This window comes from Oncorhynchus masou, chromosome 18, assembly GCF_036934945.1.
Source record: "Oncorhynchus masou masou isolate Uvic2021 chromosome 18, UVic_Omas_1.1, whole genome shotgun sequence".
NCBI lineage: Eukaryota > Metazoa > Chordata > Actinopteri > Salmoniformes > Salmonidae > Oncorhynchus > Oncorhynchus masou.
The window spans coordinates 57,802,361-57,829,014 of NC_088229.1; the positions used below are offsets into that span (position 1 = coordinate 57,802,361).

General features: G+C 40.0%; 3 protein-coding genes and 1 non-coding gene across 6 annotated transcripts; 1 reads left to right on the forward strand and 3 right to left on the reverse strand.

Annotated features, from left to right (window-relative positions):
• Positions 1 to 1,148: 1,148 nt before the first annotated feature.
• si:dkey-220f10.4 (tubby protein) lies at positions 1,149 to 7,083 on the reverse strand. Its single transcript, XM_064921881.1, has 12 exons — positions 7,042 to 7,083; positions 6,447 to 6,603; positions 5,940 to 6,182; positions 5,564 to 5,692; positions 4,699 to 4,845; positions 3,098 to 3,267; positions 2,722 to 2,883; positions 2,389 to 2,501; positions 2,083 to 2,197; positions 1,859 to 1,957; positions 1,508 to 1,679; positions 1,149 to 1,282 (listed from the first exon to the last, which is right to left on the reverse strand). Exons 1-12 carry the CDS (start codon positions 7,081 to 7,083, stop codon positions 1,149 to 1,151), a joined length of 1,683 nt encoding a protein of 560 aa, XP_064777953.1.
• Positions 5,256 to 5,384, reverse strand: LOC135505341 (small nucleolar RNA SNORA17). Its single transcript, XR_010450274.1, has one exon. It is a non-coding gene; the product is annotated as a small nucleolar RNA SNORA17 (small nucleolar RNA).
• A 328-nt stretch (positions 7,084 to 7,411) lies between the features above and the next one.
• Positions 7,412 to 26,488, reverse strand: phkg2 (phosphorylase kinase, gamma 2 (testis)). 3 transcript variants are annotated; one of them, XM_064923872.1, is made up of 10 exons: positions 26,414 to 26,488; positions 23,077 to 23,185; positions 12,587 to 12,762; positions 12,424 to 12,478; positions 12,225 to 12,290; positions 11,962 to 12,125; positions 11,730 to 11,820; positions 11,436 to 11,589; positions 11,130 to 11,255; positions 7,412 to 10,945 (listed from the first exon to the last, which is right to left on the reverse strand). In XM_064923872.1, exons 2-10 carry the CDS (start codon positions 23,169 to 23,171, stop codon positions 10,700 to 10,702), a joined length of 1,173 nt encoding a protein of 390 aa, XP_064779944.1. In that variant the 5' UTR covers positions 23,172 to 23,185; positions 26,414 to 26,488; the 3' UTR covers positions 7,412 to 10,699. The 3 variants fall into 3 exon arrangements, with proteins under 3 accessions (XP_064779944.1, XP_064779943.1, XP_064779942.1); XM_064923871.1 differs by having other exon boundaries at positions 26,406 to 26,447; XM_064923870.1 differs by lacking the exon at positions 26,414 to 26,488 and adding an exon at positions 26,256 to 26,399.
• cfap119 (cilia and flagella associated protein 119) lies at positions 7,822 to 9,679 on the forward strand. The gene is made up of 9 exons (XM_064923873.1): positions 7,822 to 7,904; positions 8,110 to 8,144; positions 8,237 to 8,302; positions 8,380 to 8,543; positions 8,657 to 8,727; positions 8,895 to 9,011; positions 9,119 to 9,197; positions 9,288 to 9,380; positions 9,519 to 9,679. The coding sequence occupies exons 1-9, from the start codon at positions 7,836 to 7,838 to the stop codon at positions 9,677 to 9,679; spliced, it is 855 nt and encodes a 284-aa protein (XP_064779945.1). The 5' UTR covers positions 7,822 to 7,835.
• Positions 26,489 to 26,654: the final 166 nt, after the last annotated feature.

Consider the following 26,654-nt stretch of genomic DNA (forward strand, 5'->3'; position numbering starts at 1 on the left):
ATGGTGCACTTTAGATCTGACCAAATCGTGGTTTTTGCCGCCCCCAAATAGAACGTTTTGAGAGAAGTGAAGTGACCAGCTAGAAATGGCAGCTCGCACCGATGCAACCAATTTAAAATATAACTCGCAAAGCCAAGTCAAAGCCCAGATAACAAATGTTGTTTCTGGGAACCTTTTGGAAAGGTTATTTTTCTAAGAACCAAAGGAGAACCTTTAGGGAATGTTATGGAAACGTTCGCTGGGAAGATCTCAAAATGTGACTAAATGGTTGCAGTCTAGTGCCCTGCAGCTGCCTTGTTACACTGAGTGTACAAAACATTAAGGACACCTCCTCTTTTCATGACATAGAGTAACCATTTGAATCCAGGTGAAAGCTATGATTCCTTATTAATGTCACTTGTTAAATCCATTTCAATCAGTGCAGATGATTCCTGTGTGTATCAAGAATGGTCCACCGTCCAAAGGACATTCAGCCAACTTGACACAACTGTGGGAAGCATTGGAGTCAACATGGGCCAGCATCCCTGTTGAATGCTTTCGACACCTTGTAGAGCCCATGCCCTGACGATTTGAGGCCGTTCTGAGGGCAACAGGGGTGGTGTTCCTAATATTTGGTATACTCAGTGTATATTGCACATATGAGATTATGTGGAATGTAGAAAAACATGAATACGTTACACTTTGATAATGTGGAGCGGAGCCTTAAGACTGCAATCATTATTAAATAAATGAATTGGACATATTTCTTATACATATTTCTTATAAAAATGTTTCAGTTCAAATATGATCAAACAGCCTGCACAAAACAGGTATTCTGTGCAACATTGTCATTCTAGTGGTTACATCTACCAGACATCTAAGCACAATATATAATTCAGAGGACCTAGTTGCTGTTTTTCAGATAACATTTAGTAATATGTGTTCCATATTGAGACTCAATCTTAACCTATACTCAACGACGTTGATGAGTTGTTACGTATTTTTCGTAAAATCTAAAAAATACTTTCTGTAATCTCAGGTGTTGAAAAATATCAAACACTTATCCAATACTACCTGGAATGCACATTGACAATTAATACTGTGATAGAACTGTAATGGTAAGCCATTAAGGCTCTGCTTCTGCTTGATTGAGTTGTCCACACTTGGTATCACTCACAAGCCAGTTTGCCATCGAAGGAGGAGAGCGTGATGGCGAAGGCCTGCAGGGGACACATAGGGAAGCTATAGTCCATGGAGAATACGTCCTCTGCCACCCGACCAAACTGCATCACAATGTAGTCCTCTGGAAGGGAGTGTAATTATCCCATGGTCAGCAGGGTGGTGGGGAGTTGGATAGCAGTACATTATAAACGGGTTAGTTGGCATTGGGGGCGGGAGAATGAAGTGAATTAAGGCATTTTTAAGCCACTACATGCAGAAATATAGAAAGGGTATTCTAAGACAGTTTATAGCCAGTCAGGCGGCCTAAAGCACCTCTATTACTCAGCAAACAATGGCTCTATCTTACCGTTGTCAGGGTGAACGATTTGGAAGTTTTTGACGGAGGCCTGTGTGACTCGGCCGTGGAAATTGAGCACATACGACTGTGTCTGTTTATTCCAGCTGGGGGACTTGTTCATGAGGCACACTAGGTTGTCAGTGTTACCATTCTCATAGCGGGAGAGCAAAGACTCTATATCCTGAGAGATAACAGTAGATGAAGGAGAGTGGTAAACAGACTGTCCATACCATATCTTTATTTATATAGGTACTCATTTTATTCTCTTATTCTATTCTGCATCATATGTATTGGTTTAGCGGCCTGATGAATTTAACCTTAGGTCTCAATCTCTGGAGTCTTAGGTGTCGATAAACATACACTTTTTGGACGAATGCACACTCTCTCATCATTCTCCATCATGCCAGGAATAACCACCGTCATTTTCCTGGGGCCTTTGAAACCTAGAACATTCTTCTCCTGAAAGACACAAATACAGAAGAGAAGGTCATAGTTATTGGTCGGATTTATTTTTTATCAGGAGGCAAAAGCCTACAGTAAATTAAGGGAGTCATTGTAAAGATGTAAAATTAGGTTTGACTCACATAACAGATTGCGGCAAGCTCTTGCCGAACTGACTCACACTCTTTGACGAAAGGCTTCTTATCTGGGTTATCCCCGCCGTCAAACACTGTGAATTTGGTGCCTAGCACATTTGATCTGAAAGAGATTGATCATACGATTTACATAGTACTGTGACGTTAAACAGAAGAACGGGACAGATGGACACAATAAATAAACAGACAGACAGAATGGAAAAAAATTCTAAACTAAATAAAAGTTGGTCACAAATGTTTGTTTTTTTTTTTTTTTAAGTATGGTTGAACATAGATCGGTTGGGGGTTAGTTACCTTAGTTTGCCTATATAACTGTCTGTGTCTCTGGAAAGTTCTGTTGGATCAATGGAAATTAGATAATTGGAGGTTTTGCACTTCTTCCTCTTCCTGCCTGCCATTAAAAACACCTGAGAGAGGTAGAGAGAAAGATGGCTATTAAGGGAGGATGGAGGGAGAAATCAAGAATGGACAATGAGAAAACAGCAGTTACATGAGTGCAATTATTCTGATGATCAAACTGCCATAAAGGCTGGCCAATCACATACAGCACAAGGAAAGACTTGCAACAAGAGCATTCACATTGGCCAGCCATATATTCCATTGAACATTTTCTTAAAGCACCCTTACCCTCTTCCCATCCTCCTTCTCCATATGGAGGTAGTAAGTGGGGTACATTCCTTTCTCCACGCCCCGCCTGTCCCGAGTGATTCTGCACTGGATTGTTGTATCTCTAGGGGCTGGATGCAGGGCAAACTTTTCAAGATCTTCAACTGAGACAGGAGTTGTCACCTGAGAGACAGAGACAGGAAGGAAATGGGAAGGGTAGGGAGAGGGAAGGAGAGAGAAGAAAGAGGAAGAGATGGAAGGAAAGATGTTGATCAATGATTTTTTTTCAGACAATAATTAATAAACATTTATAAGGTAATGGTTAAAGGGGAAATGATTCATTTCTAAAATGGACAATCACTGTTCTTTTAGAGTGACGTTTTTATCACACTCTTACTCTTCCAATGTTGTCGTCGCTGTCTGAGGTGTCCTGCTGCCTGTAGTTGGAGTTAAGAAGTGCGAGATTGGCTTTCTCAGCTTTTTTTGTCTTTTTTGGAGTTTTCTCTTTTTTCTCTCTTTCAATAATTTCATCTTCCTCCCTCTCATTGTCACTTATTTGGCACCTTGCTGTAGCAGTGGAAACAACATATTCAAAGTTATTTCATGTACACAAAAGGGAAACTCTTTGCAGTATACCGGAAGATCAGTTTAGTTTATACCGGTAATTGTACACTGAACAAAAATATAAACACAACATTTGCCTCATGCAGTGCGACATATCTCCTTTGCATAGAGCTGATCAGGCTGTTGATTGTGGCCTGTGGAATGTTGTCCCACTCCTCTTCAATGGCTGTGTGAAAATGCTGGATATTGGCGGGAACTGGAACACACTGTCATACACTTCAATCCAGAGCATCCCAAGCATGCTCAGTGGGTAACATGTCTAGTGAGTATGCAGGCCATGGAAGAACTGGGAAATATTCAGCTTACAGGAATCATGTACAGATTCTTGAGACATGGGGCCTTGCATTATCATGCTGAAACATGAGGTGATGGCGGCGGATGAATGGCACGACAATGGGCCTCAGAATCTCATCACAATATCTCTGTGCATTCAAACTGCCATCAATAAAATGCAATTGTGTTCATTGTATGTAGCTTACTGCTGCTCATACCATAACCCCACCGCCACCATGGGGCACTCTGTTCACAAAGTTGACATCAGCAAACTGCTCGTCCCCACACAATGCCTTGCACACTGACTGCCATCTGCCCGGTACAGTTGAAACCAGGATTTATCCGTGAAGAGCACACTTCTCCAGCATGCCAGTGGCCATCGAAGGTGAGCGTTAACCCACTGAAGTAGGTTACGACCCCGAACTTCAGTCAGGTCAAGACCCTGGTGAGGACGACGAGCACGCAGATGAGCTTCCCTGAGACAGTTGCTGACAGTTTGTGCAGAAATTATTAGGTTGTGCAAACCCACAGTTTCATCAGCTGTCCGGGTGGCTAGTCTCAGCCGATCCGGCAAGTGAAGAAGCTGGATGTGGAGGTCCTGGTCTGGCCTGGTTACATGTAGTCTGCGGTTGTGAGGCCGATTGGACGTACTGCCAAATTATCTAAAATGACGTTGGAGGCGGCTTATGGTAGAGAAATTAACATTTAATTATCTGGCAACAGCTGTGGTGGACATTCCATCAGTCAGCATGCCAATTGTACTCTTTCTCAAAACTTAAGACATCTGTGGCATTGTGTTGTGTGAAAAAACTGCACATTTTAGAGTGGTCTTTTATTGTCCACAACACAAGGTGCAACTGTGTAATGATCATGCTGTTTAATCAGCTTCTTGATATGCCACACCTGTCAGGTGGATGGATTATCTTGGCAAAGGAGAAATGCTCACTAACAGGGATGTCAACCAAATTTGAGATAAATAAGCTTTTTGTGCATATGGAACATTTCTGGGATATTTTATTTCAGCTCATGAAATACGGGACCAAACCTTTACATGTTGCGTTTATATTTTTGTTCAGTATACCTTGCAAACGTATGACTCACATGTGTTGAGGTGTTGTTTTTTCTTGGGTGTTCCTGGGATGGGGCTTTTTGACCAATCTTTTCTCTCACCATCACTGTCCCATTCTGGCATCTCAAACTCTACTACGGAATCTATCTGAATAGCTGGAGACTTAGTGATAGTGTTTGCTGGAAATTGAGAGAAATATAAAAAAATGGTAATGCTGAAAGGTAGTAATGAAATGTGTTATAAAATATTTTGTGTTGCTCTGCATATTGTGTAAAGTATGGAGCTACAACATCCAAATAACTTTGCAGTCACATCAACTTTGTTCTGAATATGTTTTGTTTTTCTGGAAATCATATTTACTAGTTAGTCACAGGAAACAGATTAAAGCAGCTAGATCTCTTATGTCTTTACAGAACATAAAGAGAATGAGTTATTACAGTACATGACTTCGGGTACTTTTTAAGGTTAGTCCAAGTGCATTGCTGATAGTTCTAGAGTACATCAGTTTGATAGGACGACAACAAACGTGCTTGATCAATGGGTTATAGACATACACCTTGCCCTCCTGAAGAGGATCAGAATACCTGGGTCTATCTGGCTCGGTTCCGTACCCGATGCCCACTGAACAGGGCAGTCAGGCCATCGTGAGCCATTTACTGTTTGCCCTTTCATAGCACAACAGTGGCATTGGAGCCAAAGTTACGTCTCAAGGGGCAAGGCCTACAGATGCCTTTAGCTGTAACTCACATTCTTCTATAAAACACAAACCAATGACAAAGCCTTCAAAACCAAGCCTTCTGAGCAAGCATTTGTAACCATGTCTGTGCACATCTCATATACAGTGGCAGAGGTTATCATCACACATTCAGCATTGTGTATGACATTTGTATCTCTTACCCTCTTGTTCATCAGTCTTGTTTTTTTTCTCTTTACTTGGGGTGTGTCCTTTCAATTTGTCCTTCTTAGTTTTTTTCTCTCGCTTCTCCTTCTCTTTCTCCTCTCCCTTATCCTCATTCTGTTCTAACTCTAAAACACAAGACATAATAGTATTTTTTACTACATTTTGAGGAGGACCATCTTTCAATTCCTCCTTGAGGAAGCCTCCTCTGACAAACAATCACAGATACGCACACACACACAGCAAACACACAGCAAAAATACACAACCCACACACACAATATCCTGTGTGTGTCATGTGTGTGTGTTGTGTATTTTTGCTGCTGTTTTTGCTGTGTGTGTGTGTGTCATATCTCATAGGATAAAATGATCTCACGTTTTGCTTGCGCCTTCTCCTTTTTCACACCTTTCTCTTTCTTCTCCTTCTCTTTCTTTTTCACTTCTGCTGGGCCTTCATTTTCTGTACTGAGTTTAGGCTTTGGCTGGCTGTCAATTTCCACGTCCATAGTTTTGGTGATGATGGGTTTCTCGGGGGGCATCTCATCTGTAGCATCAGTGGTTTTTAGGCTGAGCTCTCCCAGAGTAATTTCCTCCAGTGGGTTATCATGGGCTTCTTCAGCTGAAGAGTATAACATGGCCTTTACAGGTCAGGCATACAGTACTAGATGGTTATTGGTAAATGATGTACAACTAATAGTTCTCGCCTACATCTTGACAGAGGTTGTAACCATTCAACAATATTTTATTCTTGATAAGAATGGTGTCAATATGGGGATATGTATTTGTAAGGCTGATAATGCAGCCAACACAGTTGTATGACTGTTCTGTGGTTCAGTATACTGTATTGTGAGAGTACTATACATTGAATGTTCATATCACCAACCATTTAAGGAGTTGTTGCTCTGGGATTGAGTAATCAACAGGTCTGTGTCATCTGCTCCAGTCTTCTGCTTGCTTTTCTTGGGTCGAGCGTCCCTATTGGCTGTGACCATTTGGGTATCGGCCCTCCTTCTCTGCTGCTTCTTCATCAAAAGTGAACGCTGAGGGAGATTCTGGGCTTAATCTTAATTCCAAGATTGCATCAATGTTCTGTCTCTCCATCGGGTTCAAAAACACAACAACCACTTGCATCACTTTCAAAAGAAGTTTACCTATTTCTTTGATGAGTTACCCTTTCATATAGGCGAAGAGTTAATTCTTATTGTAAGATTGTCATGTTTCATCTATACCACTAAAGGTAAAATGTTACATAGTTTCAATATTCACAATTTAAACCACACATGATTTTCTTTCGAATAGGTTAATAAATTGAGGTTTATATAGACTAGTATCTAGAGAGACTGGTTGCTTTTATTTGGCTTATACACTGGATCTGTAGACCACATATTTGGTGACATTTGCCTTTATTACACAATATTGTCACTTATGTCAGTTTAGAGGAAGTCATCTGAATTATAGTATCATTCTGATTTCCTTACCTGATTGTCCAGCTTTAGTTGACGCAATTCTGGGTCCTCCATGGCTAAAGTAATTGTACTGTAAATAACACTCCAATAGGACCGCTAATGACGTCTGCTGAGGAGAAGATACCACACTATCTAAATAGATTTACCTGGACAAATGTTCAGCCTGCAGACCAATAATACAACTTATACGCACAGACAGATTCTCAACGTAAAAACATGAAACGTGTTTCATTCTCTCTCTCTCTGTCTGACATAAGCATATGCACCTGCATGCAACAGAAGGTAAAGTGGATTAAGAGGGATAATGTTCTTAAACTCCATGGCATAGCACATGCAGTATGGACTGGTGAGTGGTGACAGAGCTGACCAGTGACAAATAACATTGAGTCATTGAAAGAGTCATGTTTAATGTGTAAGAAGAAACATAAATGCATTAAAAAACTTGCATAATGTGTCATGCATTTGATATCTAACTTATTTCACATACATATTTACGAAAAGTAGGCATATTAATTGATTGCAGCCTATCATTAATTTGCTATAATGAAGCAAATACATCCCTTATAGGCTATTGGTCTTCTATTTCTATGAGACTTCAAACGAATTACATTGCTACAGCACAGAAGCAGCGAAAAGTATTTATTTCAAGCTTTTGTGCTTGAATGTATTATGAGGGGGCTTGAGTTTATTATGCTGTGCGCGCAATGCATTGGGAAATCTTTACTGTTGGTGCGCCACCGGGAAAAAAACGGTGTTGCTAGGACACGTTAGAGTAAACAAAAAAACATTCTAGCATTTTTTTGCTGATGCAAATTAGTTTCAAATCTATTAATTTATATTTAACCAGAGAAATGAATTTGGCTGGGAAAATAAAGGTAAGAGAGGGTCTGACCAACTAATGTTAGCTTAGCTAGCTAGCTAGCTGTCAACTGAAAGAGCTTGGACATTTAGCTTTCTTGGTACAGTAGCAAGCTAGCTGTAGCTGTATGCCCCGAATTCATTGCTACTCAATTGGGGGCATTTTTCTTCCATTGCTATATTGTAGATACATCTTAATTAATTGAGTACTTTCTTTTATAGGAACCTGACCCCCTGAACCCAAAAGTCTTGCTATGGTAGGGGGGGCACGTATATTCAAGATTTTTCTGCAAACTAACGTTATAGGCTTACAATTCGATTGAAATCCTCTATTTGTGTGTGTTCACAGGGCAGATGTAAGCTACAGTGACATGGAGGAAATTGAAAACACCAAGGCCATACCAGAGCTAGAGAGGTCTCTATCCTTGTTTGTGGCCACACACACAACACAATATCCCTGACATTGTGGTTAACTGGTTACTTTTTACTCAGAACTCTATGCTGTGTGCTGGGAGTTAACATTCCTGAGCCGAGGAAGGGAGTCCTGCTGGAGCTCTATGTCCACACAGTGCTGTTCTGTAGAGAGAGCAACTTCAACAGGGAGCAGACATCTGTCCTCCTCTCCATCGTCAAGAGCATGCATCAGGCTAACACTGGTAATGGGCTACTGCTCATAGTTAGGTCTTGTGCTGTTTTAGTAAGAGAAAGACAGTTTTATGTCAGCAGCATTGACTCTGCAATGTTAATAACTTTGCATTTCTTTGTTCAGAAACTCCACTCAACAATATGGGCCATTGCTACGCATACTGCAGTGAACTTCTGCTCTGTCACTCTGTCAGGGTGAGTTTGTGTATCCGAAGAGGCAATACTGTTTATTCCCACATGTTCTATATACACTTCACAATCTCACCAATGTATGAATTGTAATTCAGTCTTGTGTTTTGGACATTTTCATGGACAAACTCTTACATTTCACCATTATTAAAATTGTTTTCTACCTGCCACAGAGGCCTCCCTTCAGTATCAGCCTGTTCAGCTCTGAGGACGTGACCCAGATCTTGAAGTATCTCCTTAACACCTATTTTAGACATTACAATCTGTACAAGTACATATTCACCCCTCAGGTAATCTCCACACATTAGATATCTGGGAGCCATATATTTTTCTAAATAACACACACATTGTTTTTTTGGGGCTAAACTGTGACTTGAAATTAGTGTTTTGCTCTTAGGTTAGATTGGATCTGTCTTTTTCCTACTCTGGCATGCCAGACGAAGACCCTGCCACTGAGACTGACGCAGTATCATCAGGTTGGTGTTATTGCGCAAGCTCTGAAATATCCACCATACCCATGTGATCAGAGGAACAGTATGAATTCATGTTTTATCTGCGTGCACCAGACGGGTACGGCAAGAAGGAAAACGAGCCAGAAACGGCAGAAGGGGAGCAGCCCATTGAAGCAATGACCACAGGTCCAGAGGTGGCTAATACAGGTATTACATGGTTGCTCATGCAAGGCACCTGTATCGACTAGAGAAATTGTGTTGTAACACGCCTGGTTCTAAATATCGACACTTCAGTTGCAACTTGTGAAATTTCCTGTTTGTAAGAGTGTCTCTTTTCTCTATTAGATCCATCGCCCAAGTCAGAGTTGAGGACGATAATACAACAGGAAATGAGAGAGGAGATGATACATATGTCAAGGCAACTAGAACAACGATTGAAGGAAAGTGCAGATCGGCTAAATAGCGCACTGACTTCACTGGAGACCAATCTCCAAGGCAAAAAGTAAACATCAAAGCCTGATTTTAATCTATGCATTTCATTCTGTTCTTTGCACACGCTGTTCTTTGCACTAAAACACGTTAGTCAAATTTGAGATATAGGTTATTTGTGGGTGTCTGTCAGTAAAGAGGTTGATTGCGTAATCATGCTTTTGTTAACTCCTTTAACACATAATCAACACACAAATATTACAAAGTAAATAGGTTACTTTCATTATCAATAAAACATTGGTCTTTCACAGTTGTACAATTATTGTACACCACTTATTGAGGAATGCCATTTTAAATTCAGGCAAAGGAACACTTAGTTGAGTAAATCTCAAACTGGACTGAAAAGGAATGCTATTGATTACAATAATTGTCATATTGCACTAAACACCAAACACAGAAAGGAACCTAATCTGACTGGGGTAACAGTTATTTCATCATTTCCTATATCCTTAACTCAAACTATCAGTGGAAATTGGAAAACTATATTTGGAATGTTTAATGTTTCTTCTGCAATCAATAACTTTCCGCTATGTTATTTTAGATTCAGTAAGAATATATGATTGCTAAAATACAGGTTTAAGTAGCAAATAGAAGTAAACATTGAAAAAAATAATGTTATGTCAACTCAATAGAGGATGTCATAGCAATAAAAAAAACAACTTTTTCAAGCATTAACTGCACCATCGGTATGGATATATGTTCACCTTTTTTGCCCTATGTGAACAATATAGTGCATTGAAGTGGCTTTGTCACTTTTGCTTCCTAAAACCATTGCCTGCTGATTTGAGTAGTCTCAAAAAGCACTCTCTTGGACCCTAAAATGAACACAAAATTCTCATCTCTGGATCCACAACGATCTCAAATTCCACTTAACCATAAATAATAATGAGCCATTATTCGCATTAAGGCGAACATGTCACCGGATCATGAATTCCTCATCCTATGTAACGAGACCTAGCATTCACAAAGAAAAAATATGCACACCAAAATGTCAAACTACATAAAGCTAATGCAGTTACTAGAACAAGTATGATCTTTTAAGTTTCAAAGTCCTCTAAACCAAGAAGCATTATTTTAGCCGTATTCTGGAAGAGAGCAGCCCTGTTTTGCTGCTCCCCTTTCTTAACCCAGTGTCCATAGATCCTGAAGGCGCAGCCGTCGATTAGTTTGCGCACTCCCTTCAAGGAGTAGGGGTCTCTGGCCAGGACCTCCCGCGTCAGTGGCCTGGCTCTGCGGTAGCGACAGTACATGCGGATACAGGCTAGCACACTCAGGATCAGTACCTACAGGAACATGGAAAGGGACGTGAATTAAAACAGACACATTAATACTTCACAACATCCCAGAAGATCCCCATCTTCCAGTCAAAGCACGAATCCAATTGGATGCAACGGAAATCTAATTCTGTCTCAGCGGTTTATTTTATGGTCACTGGAGCCAAATAACACAAAATACATTGAAACTTACCCTGAATGTCTTCCGGGGACTGAAGTGACGCACCTCGTCCCTTTGGTACTGCCTAAAGAAGGAATGAGCCAAAGCTTGTTCAGCGTTGAGACGGACAATTGGGTCCACCACCAGCAACCTGGTAATCTAACAGTTGTGAAAGAGAGAACAAGAGAGAAGTCCTAAAACAATGCCAGTCGGAGAAAGTGTATCAATGTTCATATTCAACATATTCTTCGATGACATATGGTATTAAAATCCACCTTGAAATATACAAAATCAGCCCATGAATCATAGATCGGAACTAGAGACAGGATGAGGTCTCACCAGATCTTTGACGGTGTCAGACCGGTCATCCCACTCTGGGGAGCTGAACTGGTAACGGCCCTCCATGATCATTCTGAGCATCAGCAGCTGTTTGCGGTGCCAGAAGGGTGGAGAGCCAGCCAGCAGGGTGAACAGAATCACCCCACACGCCCAGCTAACACACAGAAAACCAGATATAGTGTCAGGAACAGAATCTTCACGGATTCATAAAATAGTTTGGTGCTCTTATATTATAAATAACAAAATGTTCTTAGGACTATCTGATTACTGAAAGTGATCATTTTAAAGACTTACAGGTCAACTTCCTTTCCATATCCCTGATGCGTCTCATCCATGGAGCATTTCAGGATTTCAGGTGCCAAATAACCTGGTGTCCCACAAAGCTCTAGCCGTTTGGAGAGAACAAAGAAAGAAATTACACATTTGAGCTATGTGGGCAATTAATGGATTTTGTCTTCCAACTTTTTATTTTGTTGATGAGAGTGTAAATCCAAAATGCAGCGAGTTCATTTCATTCTTCCCTCACCTCTCAGATTCTTGCCTGGCTGAAGCTGGACAGAGAAGCCAAAGTCAGAGAGTTTGATGTGTCCCTGGTCATCCAGCAGAATGTTTTCAGGTTTCAGGTCCCGGTGAACTATGTTGAGGGAATGGAGGTACTGGACAGCTTCCAGGAGACATCGCATCATACACCTGAGAGAGAGGGGGAGAGAGAGAGGGAGAGAGAGAATTGAGAAGATCTGGAGTGTATTTCTGGCTTGGGTTATAATGGACCAAAATCTAGACACTCACCTAGTTTCCTTCTCACTGAGAGTGACCTTCTCTGTCAGGTAGTCGAAAAGCTCTCCACTCCTCATGCTGCAAAAGGAACAATAACGATAGAAAACTCTTGAGTAGGTCGAAGACTACGAAAAGACAGGATAGTTAAAACGCATCACAAAACACAGCTACACATGTAATAATATATTAGGCTATATAAATGCATACTTACAGGTCAAATACCAAAAATATGAAGGTTGTTGACTCATAGGAATCAATTAGAGTGACTTGGAGAAAGAGAAATAAAAGTCTATCATTAGCATTTGCATTTCAAGAGACACAAGTAAGCTATTTTAATGCCCTTCAGTACATTGGTGAAGGTAATTCAAACTCACTGATAGAGGAGTGTCCTTTGACCATGTTGAGAACCTGGATCTCCTTCAGTGTGGAGCTCTTCACCTCTTCCAGCTGCTGTGCGGTCATCTTCTCAGCTGTGATCTCTATAATCTTCACTGCCAACTCCTGCCCTGTGTGCTTGTGCACACATCTGCGCACCACACTACTCACACCTCTGCAAGGACAAAGAAATAGATATCGTAAAGTGTCAATTCAAATTGGCTGAGTAGTCAGGCCAGATGAGCCTGATCTGTGTTTGCCACATGGGGCAATTATTATCATAATTTTTTCCTGAAAACAACCAAATTGCACAATAAATACAGTATTTTTAAGTAAAAGACAGACAAGTTATGGCATTGCTGTTTGTAAACAGCTACATTTTCTGGGCGAGTGATCTAAGGGAGAAAAAAAGGCTTTTGTGATAGAGGCACCAAATTTCACACACAGCTAGGGCATGTCTAAATAAGTATTTTTGGCTACAGTCCCAACACAGATTTTGTCCATTCACCCCTGGCAGCCATTTCCAAAATGGCTGCAAACCAGCTCCATAGACGGGTTGATTGCCTTCAGAAAGTATTCATACCCCCTGACTTACTCCACATTTTGTTGTGTTAAAGCCTGAAATCAAAATGTATTAAATAGATGTTTTTTCTCTCACCCATCTACACACACTACCCCGTAATGACAAAGTGAAAACATGTTTTTAGAAATTGTTGCTAATTTATTGAAAATTAAATACAGAAATATCTAATATACATACATATTCACACACCCGAGTCAATACCTTGTAGAAGCACCTTTGGCATCGATTACAGCTGTGAGTCTTTCTGGGTAAGTCTAAGAGCTTTCCACACCTGGATTGTGCAACATTTGACCATTATTCTTTTCAAAATTCTTCAAGCTCGGTCAAATTGGTTGCAAGATAACCATTTTCAGGTCTTGCCATAGATTTTCAAGTAGATTTATGTCAAAAGTGTAACTCGGCTACTCAGGAACAATAACCGTCTTCTTGGTAAGCAACCCCAGTGTAGATTTGGTGTTGTGTTTTAGGTTATTGTCCTGCTGAAAGGGGAATTCATCTCCCAGTGTCTGGTGGAAAGCAGACTGAACCAGGTTTTTTCTAGGATTTTGACTGTGCTTAGCCATTAGTTGTTTTTTTTTATCCTGAAAAAATCCAGTCCCTTTTCTATTTATTTAACTAGGCAAGTCAGTTAAGAACTAATTATTATTTACAATGACGGCCTACCCCGGCCAATGCCGGGCCAATTGTGCGAGTCTCATAGGGTGGCCCTATGGGACTCTGAATCACGACCGGATGTTAAACAGCCTGGATTCGAACCAGGAAATGTAGTTATGCCTCTTGCACTGAGATGCAGTGCCTTAGGGCTCCCGAGTGGCGCAGTAGCCTTAACGATTACAAGAATACCCATAACATGATGCAGCCACCACTATGCTTGGAAATATGGAGAGTGGTACTCAGTAATATGTTGTATTGGATTTTCCCCAAACATAACACTTTGTATTCAGGACAAAAAGTGAATTGCTTTGTTACATTCTTTGCGGTATTACTTTAGTGCCTTGTTGCAAACACGATGCATGTTTTTTTATTCTGTACAAGCTTCCTTCTTTTCACTCTGTCAATTACAGTGGCAAGAAAAAGTATGTGAACCCTTTGGAAATACCTGGATTTCTGCATAGAATTGGTCATAGATGAAGAGCAAATCCAATTATAAGTCCCAACAATAGACAAACAGTCTGTTTAAACTAATAACACTCAAACAATACGTTTTTGTGTCTTTATTGAACACACCATGTAAACATTCACAGTGCAGAGTGGGAAAAGTATGTGAACCCTTGGATGTAATAACTGGTTGACCCTCCTTTGGCAGCAATAACCTCCAACCAAAAGTTTTCTGTAGTTGCAGATCAGATCTGCACAACGGTCAGGAAGAATTTTGGACCATTTCTCTTTTCAAAACTGTTTCAGTTCAGCAATATTCATGGGATGTCTGGTGTGAACTGCTCCCTTGAGGTCATGCCACAGCCTCTCAATGGGGTTGGAGTCAGGACTGACTGGGCCACTCCAGAAGGCGTATTTTCGTCTGTTGAAGCCATTCTGTTATCAATTTATTTCTGTGTTTTGGGTCGTTGTCCTGTTGCATCACCCAACTTCTATTGAGCTTCAATTGGCAGTCAGCCTTACATTCTCTTGCAAAATGTCTTGATAGACTTGGGAATTCGTTTGTCCGTCGATGATAGCAAGCTGTCCAGGTCCTGAGGCAGCAAAGCAGCCCAAACCATGATGCTCCCGCCACCATACTTTACAGTTGGGAAGAGGTTTTGATGTTGGTGTGCTGTGCCTTTTTTCTCCACACATAGTGTTGTGTGTTCCTTGCAAAGAACTCTTGGACCAGGTCTCTCTTAAAAAAATTGATTTTATCTCAATGAGAAAAACCTGTATAAATAAGGTTGAATGAAAATATAAATATAATAGCTTCATGCCACATTGGCTTCAGAAGACGCCAGAAGCTTCTGTTTACCACAGAAAGCATTTGATTATATCCGTTCTCCTCTAACTTTCCTGGCTGGCAAAGTATCAGGATGTTGAAAACTGAATCTGAATGCATCTGAGAAGTTGAATATGTTTAACTTTGAACATTTCTCTGACAAGAAATTTACGAAAGTGCGAACCCTGTGCCATTGGAAGGTTATAAAACTTACCCTTTCACATCATAAAAAAATAGTTTAACACTTCATACAAAAGACATCAACATAATGAGATATGTTAAGATATAGTAGAGATGAGTAAAGAATAAGTGCAGATAGCTCAAATAAACATGGAAATGAAAGTATCAATTGCCGAATTTATGGTTAGGAGTTTATCACAGAAACATGTGTGTTTGATGTATTTAATACCATTACCAATACCACTTATTTAATACCAATACCACTTATTCCACTCCTGTGGAGTATATACAGTGGGGCAAAAAAGTATTTAGTCAGCCACCAATTGTGCAAGTTCTCCCACTTAAAAAGATGAGAGAGGCCTGTAATTTTCATCATAGGTACACTTCAACTATGACAGACAAAATGAGAAATTGTAGGATTTTTAATGAATTTATTTGCAAATTATGGTGGAAAATAAGTATTTGGTCAATAACAAAAAGTTTCTCAATACTTTGTTATATACCCTTTGTTGGCAATGACAGAGGTCAAAAGTCTTCACAAGGTTTTCACACACTGTTGCTGGTATTTTGGCCCATTCCTCCATGCAGATCTCCTCTAGAGCAGTGATGTTTTGGGGCTGTTGCTGGACAACACAGTCTTTCAACTCCCTCCAAAGATTTTCTATGGGGTTGAGATCTGGAGACTGGCCAGACTCCAGGACCTTGAAATGCTTCTTACGAAGCCACTCCTTCTTGCCCGGGTGGTGTGTTTGGGATCATTGTCATGCTGAAAGACCCAGCCATGTTTCATCTTCAATGCCCTTGCTGATGGAAGGAGGTTTTCACATGTATCTCACGATACATGGCCCCATTCAATTCTTTCCTTTACACGGATCAGTCATCCTAGTCCCTTTGCAGAAAAACAGCCCCAAAGCATGATGTTTCCACCCCCATTCTTCACAGTAGGTATGGTGTTCTTTGGATGCAACTCAGCATTCTTTGTCCTCCAAACACGACGAGTTGAGTTTTTACCAAAAAGTTATATTTTGGTTTCATCTGACCATATGACATTCTCGCAATCTTCTTCTGGATCATCCAAATGCTCTCTAGCAAACTTCAGACGGGCCTGGACATGTACTGGCTTAAGCAGGGGGACATGTCTGGCACTGCAGGATTTGAGTTCCTGGCGGCGTAGTGTGTTACTGATGGTAGGCTTTGTTACTTTGGTCCCAGCTCTCTGCAGGTCATTCACTAGGTCCCCCCGTGTGGTTCTGGGATTTTTGCTCACTGTTCTTGTGATCATTTGGACCCCACGGGTGAGATCTTGCATGGAGCCCCAGATCGAGGGAGATTATCAGTGGTCTTGTATTTCTTCCATTTCCTAATGATTGCTCCCACAGTTGATTTCTTCAAACCAAGCTGCTTACCTATTGCAGATTCAGTCTTCCCGGCCTGGTGCAGGTATACAATTTTGTTTCTGGTGTCCATTTGACAGCTCTTTGGTCTTGGCCATAGTGGAGTTTGGAGTGTGACTGTTTGAGGCTGTGGACCGGTGTCTTTTATACTGATAACAAGTTCAAACAGGTGCCATAAATACAGCCAACGAGTGGAGGACAGAGGAGCCTCTTAAAGAAGAAGTTACAGGTCTGTGAGAGCCAGAAATCTTGCTTGTTTGTAGGTGACCAAATACTTATTTTCCATCATAATTTGCAAATAAATTCATTAAAAATCCTACAATGTGATTTTCTGGATTTTTCTTCTCATTTTGTCTGTCATAGTTGAAGTGTAACTATGATGAAAATTACAGGACTCTCTCATCTTTTTAAGTGGGAGAACTTGCACAATTGGTGGCTGACTAAATAATTTTTTGCCCCACTGTACAGTGCATTCGGAAAGTATTCAGACTCCTTACCTTTTCCCACATTTGGTTACGTTACAACCTTATTCTAAAATAGATTAAAACAATTATAAATCCTCAATCTACACACAATACCCCATAATGACAAAGTGAAAACAGGTTTTTAGAAGTGTTTGCATATATATATAAAAAATATACCTTATTTACATAAGTATTCAGACCCTTTGTTATGAGACTCGAAATTGAGCTCAAGTGCATCCTGTTTCCATTGATCATCCTCGACATGTTTCTACAACTTGGAGTCCAGCAGTGGTACATTAAACTACACATACATATACATATATATACACACATTATATACATACATACATATACATACACACATATACATATACACATACATATACACATATATACACACACACACACACACACACACACACACACGATCTAACATGTGTGTGTATATATATATATGTATATGTGTGTGTATATGTATGTATGTATGTATGTATGTATGTATGTATGTATGTATGTATGTATGTATGTATGTATGTATGTATGTGTATATATATACATACACACATATATATATACATATACATACATATATACATACATATATACATACATATATACACACACTTATACATACATACATATACATACATTAGTTTCATACAAATACATATATACATACATATATACATACATATACACACACATACATACATACATACATGATTAGTTTCAGGAAACTAGGTGTATGTTGCACGTTTTTTGGGGCAGAAATGCATTCTGGAACATGTGAACTTTAACGTGCCTTAATAACAAACTTATATGCCATCTGTAAATACAAATAGAATTGTTAAATTAAAAGAGCCTAGTTGGTTTAGCCATGGAAAATGTCAAGAACCTTCCCGCTAGCCATGAGTGGCTGAGATAATGGGTGGGCTGGACATGCCGAGAGATGAGCTTTGATTGGTCTGGCATTAAAATCAGTGAAATACCCAGTGGAATCAGTATGATAGCTAAAGATATGGAGAAAATTCTGGCGTTTGATTGCAAATATGCAGAGTGAGTCGAAAGAGAACACATGGAACGCTGTTGTATAAATCACCTGTCTCTGGATTACATCTTCAAACTAAGGGCAACAATGGAATCCATGACAGAGGGAGAATCATCCATCCATGAATACGGGTAAGATTGTAGTTAGCTAGACTTTTTCAGATGTTACAGGTTTCTAATTTTGTCATTAAGTAGTTTTCATTTTAAGTAAAAGCGCACTGTTAGCTAGCTAACATTGTGTATGATCTGTGTAGTAATATTTTATTCATACCTCAGAGCCATTTGCATTGCTAGTTATAGCCTAATGTTAGCTGGCTAACAAACATTGAACCTGGTTGGTTAGTTACCTGCAGATTCATGCAGGGTAGTAACCATATGAGTTGGGACTATGGTTCATTGTTTAACTAACTAGCTAGCTAGCTAGCTACATGTCTAAAGAAAAGACTCCACCATGCAAGTAACCATTTCAATAGAATGTTCATTATGTCACTGCGACAACTGTCAATAGACATAGCTGGTAAATTCGCTCTGGCTATCTACTCTAATTTCAGATTCAGAGCGCAGAATAACTGACAAATTTACAAACAAACAACACCGGTCAGTAAACGTTGGCAAAAAAAACGTAATTAAATTGTTGCCAGCAGCACAGTTACAATCACCAACACTCTGGATAACATAACAATAGCCTAACCAGCTCTGCTAGGGTGAGTAAAATGGTCAGAGTGAGCTGTTCTCTCATTTGTATCTGGAAGTAGTTAGTAAGCTAGCCAACGTTAGACAGTTAGCTTGGGTACTTGACTGCTGTTGTTAGATCAGAACGCTCGGATCAACCCAACTCCTCGACCAGTGTCCAGTGTGCGCTCTGAATTTACAGACAATCTGACAACGCTCTGAGTTTACGAACGCCCAGAGCGCAGATTGAATTTACAAACACAAGCGTAGTAGAAACCAGCATTTAGTCTTGAAATCTTTGGTTGTTTAGTACATGGCCTCATATTTTCATCATTGTTTTTGTGTGTAGCCAAGCCTTCCATTCAAAGCGTCTGTTAATATTTTACCCTAAGACTTTGAGATTCAGACTTGCCGATGTGTCTGTTCTCCCAAAAATGTCTGTCCATTTCCGTCACATCCATAACGCAAGTTGTTGTTCCGTTACTTCAAAGTAGTATTGCTTAGAACATTGTAATTTTGTGTTTACACAAAAATACACATGAACATTTATGCTTGATAAGTCAATTCTGTGAGACATTTTGTGTTCAAATGTCACAGGGCTTATATTCGCCTCCAGTGAGGCACTGAGCCCCCGATTGCGGAATAATTGACACATTTTTTTATCTGGTACTATCCCCAGGGTCTGGAAGGCGGCTCATGTAAAGGTGGTGACCCTTATGACCTTAATAACTCACCCTATTTAAAAACGTTATTGCCAAACTGAAATATTAGAACACTTGATTCAATCTCAGCTGATATCTATGAAATATATTATAAATGTAAAATCAGTCAGGTTTGAGACCAGGTCACAGCACAATCTCTGCTGTATCCCTGGTCATACGTTATGTGGTAAATTGTATGGATAAACGGCAACATTGTGCTGCCTTCTTCATTGACCTGTCGAAGGCCATCGATACTATTGATCACTCACTGCAAATTTAGAGGCTTTCATCAATTGGCCTAGACCAGGCTCCGTGTAACTTGGCTGTATATACCAAATAGAACTCAGTGTATATCAACTGATGGTGTTAAATCGGACATAACAAAAAAAAAAAAAAATGTCCCACAGGGGTCAATTCTTGGTCCAGTACGATTCACTAATTACATTAACAATATGAGTTTGTCTGTTAAAAAAAAAAGTTCCCTGCGCTTGTATGCTGATGATACTGTTGTGTATACTATTGCCCCCACGGTTAACCAGGCTCTTTCTGAACTGCAGCCTGTCTTAATGCTTTACAACAAACCTTTATTGAACTGATATTAGTATGGAATGCAGGTAAAACCAGGTTGTTTTTCAGAACACAAAAATGTCTCTGTTGATTTAAAATCGGTTTTCAAGTCCGGGCATTCAAGTCAAGGACATTCAGAGTTCTTTCCCAAAGCCAGTCCTGTGTTGTCCTGTTGGAAAGTGAACAGTCACCCCAGTCGGAGGTCCTGAGTGCCCTGGAGCAGGTTTTCACCAAGGATCTCTCTCTGTACTTTGCTCCGTTCATCTTTCCTTTGATCCTGACTAGTCTCCCAGTCCCTGCCACTGAAAAACATCCCCACAGCATGATGCTACGACCGCCATGCTTCCCCGTTGGGTTGGTGCCAGGTTTCCTCCAGACGTGATACTTGGCATTCAGGCCAGAGTTCAATCTTATTTTCATCAGACCATAGAATCTTGTTCCTCATGGTCAGAGTCATTTAGGTGCCTTTTGACAAACTTCAAGCAGGCTGTCATGTGCCTTTTACTGAGGAGTGGCTTCCATCTGGCCACTCCACCATAAAGACCTGATCCGCCGATTGCTCAGTTTGGACGGTCGGCCAGCTCTAGGAAGAGTCCAAACTTCTTCCATTTAACATTTAAGAATGATGGAGGCCACTGTGCTCTTGGGGACTTTCAATGCTGCAGAAATGTTTTGGTACCCTTCCCCAGATCTCTGCCTCAACACAATCCTGTCTCGGAGCTCTATGGACAATTCCTTTGACCTAATGGCTTGGTTTTTGCTCTGACATGCACTGTCAACTGTGGGACTTTATATAGACAGGTGTGTGCCTTTCCAAATCATGTCCAATTAATTTAATTTACCACAGGTGGACTCCAATCAAGTTGTAGAAACATCTCAAGGATGATCAATGGAATGGATGCACCTGAGCTCAATTTCAAGTCTCATAGCAAAGGGTGAATACTTATGTAAGGTTCTAAAAACCTGTTTTCGCTTTGTTATTGTGGGGTATATAGTGTAGATTAATGAGGAAAAAATATATATTTAATACATTTTTAAATACGGCTGTAATGTAACAAAATATGGAAAAAGTCAAGGGGGTCTGAATACTTTACAAATGCACTGTATATAGAACTCTGGTGCTTACACCCACAAAGCGCTGATTTGCATGTTAGGTGTAATTGAATAAGGCTTCAGAGAATGAAAAGCACGATGTGAGATGTCAAAACAGAGTCGACAGAAAGAGAAACCATTTGAACTAAATGCCTTTGTGAGACCATTCAACCTTTACAAACAGCAAGTAAAGGTCTAAATAATGACGTTATAGCTATAGTGCCAATGCAGATTTAACTTATTTTACTCTAGGGCACCCGTTTTGCAAAATGGCTGCTAACCAGCTCCAATGGACAGGATTCACATGGCCATATGTCATAAATAATTGGTACATAAAGGCCAATGATGGCTTAAAATGCTTGAGGTAGTGTGGAGAACACAAGAAAATGGCCCAAGTATGCCAGATATGTATCCTTTAAAATGCCATCACAGCCCCCCCTTGAACATTGTAAGCCAGCATTTGGGGCTGTGCATTACAAAATGGTAATTTGAGGGCACCTTTTGACCACTATTCTGCATACATTTTAAAGGATACATATCGGGCATACCTGGGCCATTTTCTTGTGTTCTCCACACTACCTCAAGCATTTTAATCTCAAATTCAGTTTCCATCACTTTGTCTCAATTTCACATTCACTTTAGATGTCCACACTCGTCAAGAATTTGGTAGTTGATTTCAGCAGAGATGGTGGCTTTTAGCATCTTTTTTCATCTTTACAAACCGGATAAAAATGTATAGCCAGAGCATCGCCATACTCTAGCTCAACACCAACAATTTAAAAAAAAAAAAAGGCTTACAAAAATCATTCCAATCCTAATTAAAGGGCTAATGCAGTTTAGCTGACTTTAGGACCATGCGGACGCCTGGGAGCAGAAGGGAAGGCTGTTTGTATGGCTGGCTTTATGGGAGCTCATCGACGCAACTGTAGGGATCAGCGCAAGTTTTTCTCAAAACAGTGCAGATATGGCTGCAGTAGACGGCTTTGGCTAGGTAACTGCTGTTTGACTTGACATTAAACTAGAGTGTTAATCCCAGTGCTGAGCTAGTGCATGGCAGCTAATTCTTATATGACGTGTTTGGAGAATGAGGTGAAATAAGCTACAGCAAGGGGATAATGGCTGGAGTCAATTCTGCTTGTTTTTGCAGTGCAGTAAATAAGCTTAATTTATACACTTTGCCATACCCTAGGCTTATCTGAAATGGCGTCACTGAGCCAGAGCACTTTGCTCTACGGATTAAGGTAGAAACACAATTACAATACTGCTATTGGGTTTATTGGATATATTTACTTAATATTTTCTAAAATGTATGTATTACAATTGTTATGATGGTTATTTTATTCAGTCTTCATCCATAATCATTGGTTACACAACACCTGCTCTTTCCATGACATAGACTGACCAGGTGAATCCAAGTGAAAGCTATGATCCCTTATTGACTTGTTAAATCCACTTCAATTAGTGTAGATGAAGGGGAGGTAACAGGTTAAAGAAGGATTTTTAAGCATTGAGACAATTAAAACATGGATTGTATGTGTGTGCCATTCAGAGGGTGTATGGGCAAGACTAAATATATAAATGCCTTTAAAATGGTGTATGATAGTAGGTGCCAGGCGCATCAGTCTGCGTGCTTCAAGAACCGCAATGCTTTTATTGTGTTCTCAACACCATCTCAAACATTGTAAGCCATCACTGAGCTGTGTCTACCTATAACTTATGGAGATATGGCCATGTGACAAAATCTGTGATGGCACTATAGCCAAGAACACGTCTTAGGTTGTGTCCCTCGAAAATGTGACGCTTAGCCGCTGGACTATAATGTGCTTAGGATCTATTCTTGTGTGAAGTGTGACTAAGTAACTCACCTGCCAATCACCTCTTTCGGGTCATATTTCTGGTAGAACTCCTTGGCTCCCACCCAGTCAGGTAGTTCATCTCCAATCACTATATCTCGAGTCATGGTGACAGCTTAATCTATAACATGATCAGAACATTACCGTGTTATTGCTACTTGGACAGGATGCTCTGAGAGCTTTGACAAGATAATCAAATTGATCAAGAGTGACAGGCTACATTTAGCTTGAATGTATCTAATGCACAACAAATTGGTATATAATATACAGCCTGAGACATTTGTGTGCAAACTCATGTAAATGTTCCTTACAAATTAGAATGTTGAATAAAATTTAATTTAACATGCTCTACCGGTTGTCTGTGCTGTTTGGCCTTCTGCTACTTAAAATTGGAGACAAAATATCCACAGGTAAGTATGGTTTGCACAACTTTTTAGAGAGCAGGTAAATATATAGTTCTTTTGGCACCCAGGTAAAGTTAGTTTTATATGGGATATTCAGCTCTTTCATCAATAGCTATTGAACCAAGCATGCCATGACAGTGAACATTTTATATTCTGAATCAGGTGAGGATGGAGAACAATCCACACATTTGAAGATTTAAATCTGAATATCCAATATAAAACACATTTTACCTAGCTGCCTATCACATACCTACTGGCGCTATAAAAAGGTGGGTAAACCATTTGTCTCAAATTTCAAGCAGCAGAAGGACAAACTGCACAGACAACCGGTCATTTATATGACTTTGCACACAAAACATATCAGGCTATATAACATACCAGTCAAAAGTTTGGACACACCTAATCATTCCTGGGTTTTTCTTTAATGTTACTATTTTCTACATTGTAGAATAATAGTGAAGACATAAAAACTATGAAATAACATGTGGAATCATCTAGTAACCAAAAAGTGTTATAAACAAATCCAAATATATTTTATATTTGAGATTCTTCAAAGGTGCCACCCTTTGCCTTGATGACAGCTTTGCACAATCGTGGCATTCTCTCAACCAGCTTCATGAGGTAGTCAATGGGAATGCATTTCAATTAACAGGTGTGCCTTGTTAAAAAGTTCATTTGTGGAATTTCTTTCCTTCTTAATGCATTTGAGCCAATCAGTTGTGTTGTGACAAGGAGGTAGGGGTGGTATACAGAATATAGCCCTACTTAGTAAAAGACCAAGTCCATATTATGGCAAGAACAGCTCAAATAAGCAAAGAGAAATGACAGTCCATCATTATTTTAAGACATGATGGTCAGTCAATGCAGAAAATTTCAAGAACTTTGTTTCTTCAAGTGCAGTCACAAAAACCATCAAATGTTATGATGAAACTGGCTCTCATGAGGACCGTCACAGGAAAGGAAGACCCAGAGTTACTTCTGCTGCAGAGGATAAGTTCATTAGAGTTACCAGCCTCTGATTGCAGCCCAAATAAATGCTTCACAGAGTTCAAGTAACTGACACATCTCAATATCAACTGTTCAGAGGAGTCAAATTGCTGAAAAAAAACACTACTAAAGGACACCAATAATAAGAAGAGACTAGCTTGGGCCAAGAAACACAAGCAATGGACATGAAACCGGTGGAAATCTGTCCTTTGGTATGATCAGTACAAATTTGCAATTTTTGGTTCTAACCGCCGTGTCTTTGTGAGACGCAGAGTAGGTGAACGCATGATCTCCGCGTGTGTGGTTCCCACCGTAAAGCATGGAGGAGGTGTGATGGTATGGGGTGCTTTGACAGTCAGTGATTTATTTCGATTTCAAGGCATACTTAACCAGCATGCCTACCACAGCATTCTGCAGCAATACACCATCCCATCTGGTTTACGCTTAGTGAGACTATCATTTGTTTTTCAACAAGACAATGACCCAACACACCTCCAGGCTGTGTAAGGGCAATTTGACCAAGAAGGAGAGTGATGAGTGCGACATCAGATGACCTGGCCTCCTCAATCACCCGACCTCAACCAAATTGAGATGGTTTGGGATGAGTTGGACCGCACAGTGAAGGAAAAGCAGCCAACAAGTGCTCGGCATACGTGGGAACTCCAAGACTGTTGGAAAAGCATTCCAGGTGAAGCTGGTTGAGAGAATACCAAGAGTGTCCAAAGCTGTCATCAAGGCAAAGGGTGGCTACTTTGAAGAATCTAAAATGTTTTTTTTTTTTATCTGTCTAACACTTTTTGGGTTACTACATGATTCCATGTGTTATTTCATAGTTTTGATGTCTTTACTACTATTATACAATTTAGAAAATAGTAAAAATAAAGAAAAACCCTTGAAGAGTAGGTGTCCATTTTTTTTTGTCTGGTACTGGATATATACACACAATTAAATTGTCTATTACAGCCTGATTAATCAGACTAAGTTGCCACTAGCTGAGTTTCTCAAATTCACGATATGTTCAAGTACAGAAACGATGGAATTCAGCACCCATAACCGGTTTAACTCAACTATTTATGATGGAGTTGAGCACCAACTAGTTTGGACGGACTGGATCTCCGATGTCACATAAAATTAATTTTTTATTAAAAACTACAGGTTTTAATACCCCAAAAATAGCCCACACTTTATACAACATTGTTCTACGTAATTGCGGTCTATTCTTTGGGTGCTGAAATCAATCGTTTTTTATTTAAAACATAATTTCATGTGATGGCGGAGATCCAGTCCGTCCACACTACTAGTCGCATTTCAATTCCATCACAAATCTTGGAGTTGTGTTTAGTCGGCTACAACAACCAAATAAAAGCTTGCATTTACAAAGGACAAACATAGGTACAAGGAAAGCATTAAATAATTGAAATTTTTACAAGTATCGTCTGACAGCGACTCGATGTAGTCGGACTCCAGCCAGCCCACACAACTCTATCGTATGTAGAGTTCGGTAAACTCGGCTAGGTTGCCACTTGCCAGTTACTGCAGCTACCTCTAGCCGGATGATGTAGCTAGCCGGCGAGTGCTGTAACTTGGCAAAACATGTATGGCAATACACCACCAGCAATTGACATAGATACTTACTGTAGCTAGCTACACATAAGAAGACAACATATTTTAATTTTGACCGATTTGATCACAGTAAGGTTAACTAGCTGCTAACGTTCGCCATCAGCTAACGTTAGCTTAACTAGACATGTTTAACTAGCTGCACACGTTTAAATTGGTTCACGCGGTAACGTTACTTACCAAATGCGATCAAACTACAAGATTGAGAGAAGATAAATAGTGTCGAGCATCCGACTGATAATACTACCAAACTGAAGGGCAACTATGTCATTGCAAATATTTCCAGGGTTTCTAACGTTAAGCTACCATCTTGATTGTTTACATTCTTACCTCCTTACCTTAACGCATGAACAAAAATGGTTCTTCTTCAATGGGATTTAAACTGCTGTTGGCATCCAATGTTAATGGAGCATTACCGCCACCAGTTGGACGGAGTATTGAATGAGAAAATATAAAAACATTGCGGGAAAACGACATAATACAAAATACCAAATTAGGCACACCAACTAACAAAAATCGTCCAGCTGCATTCACAATTATTTCAACTTTTCTTGAACTTATTCTCCGCGAGCAAGTATT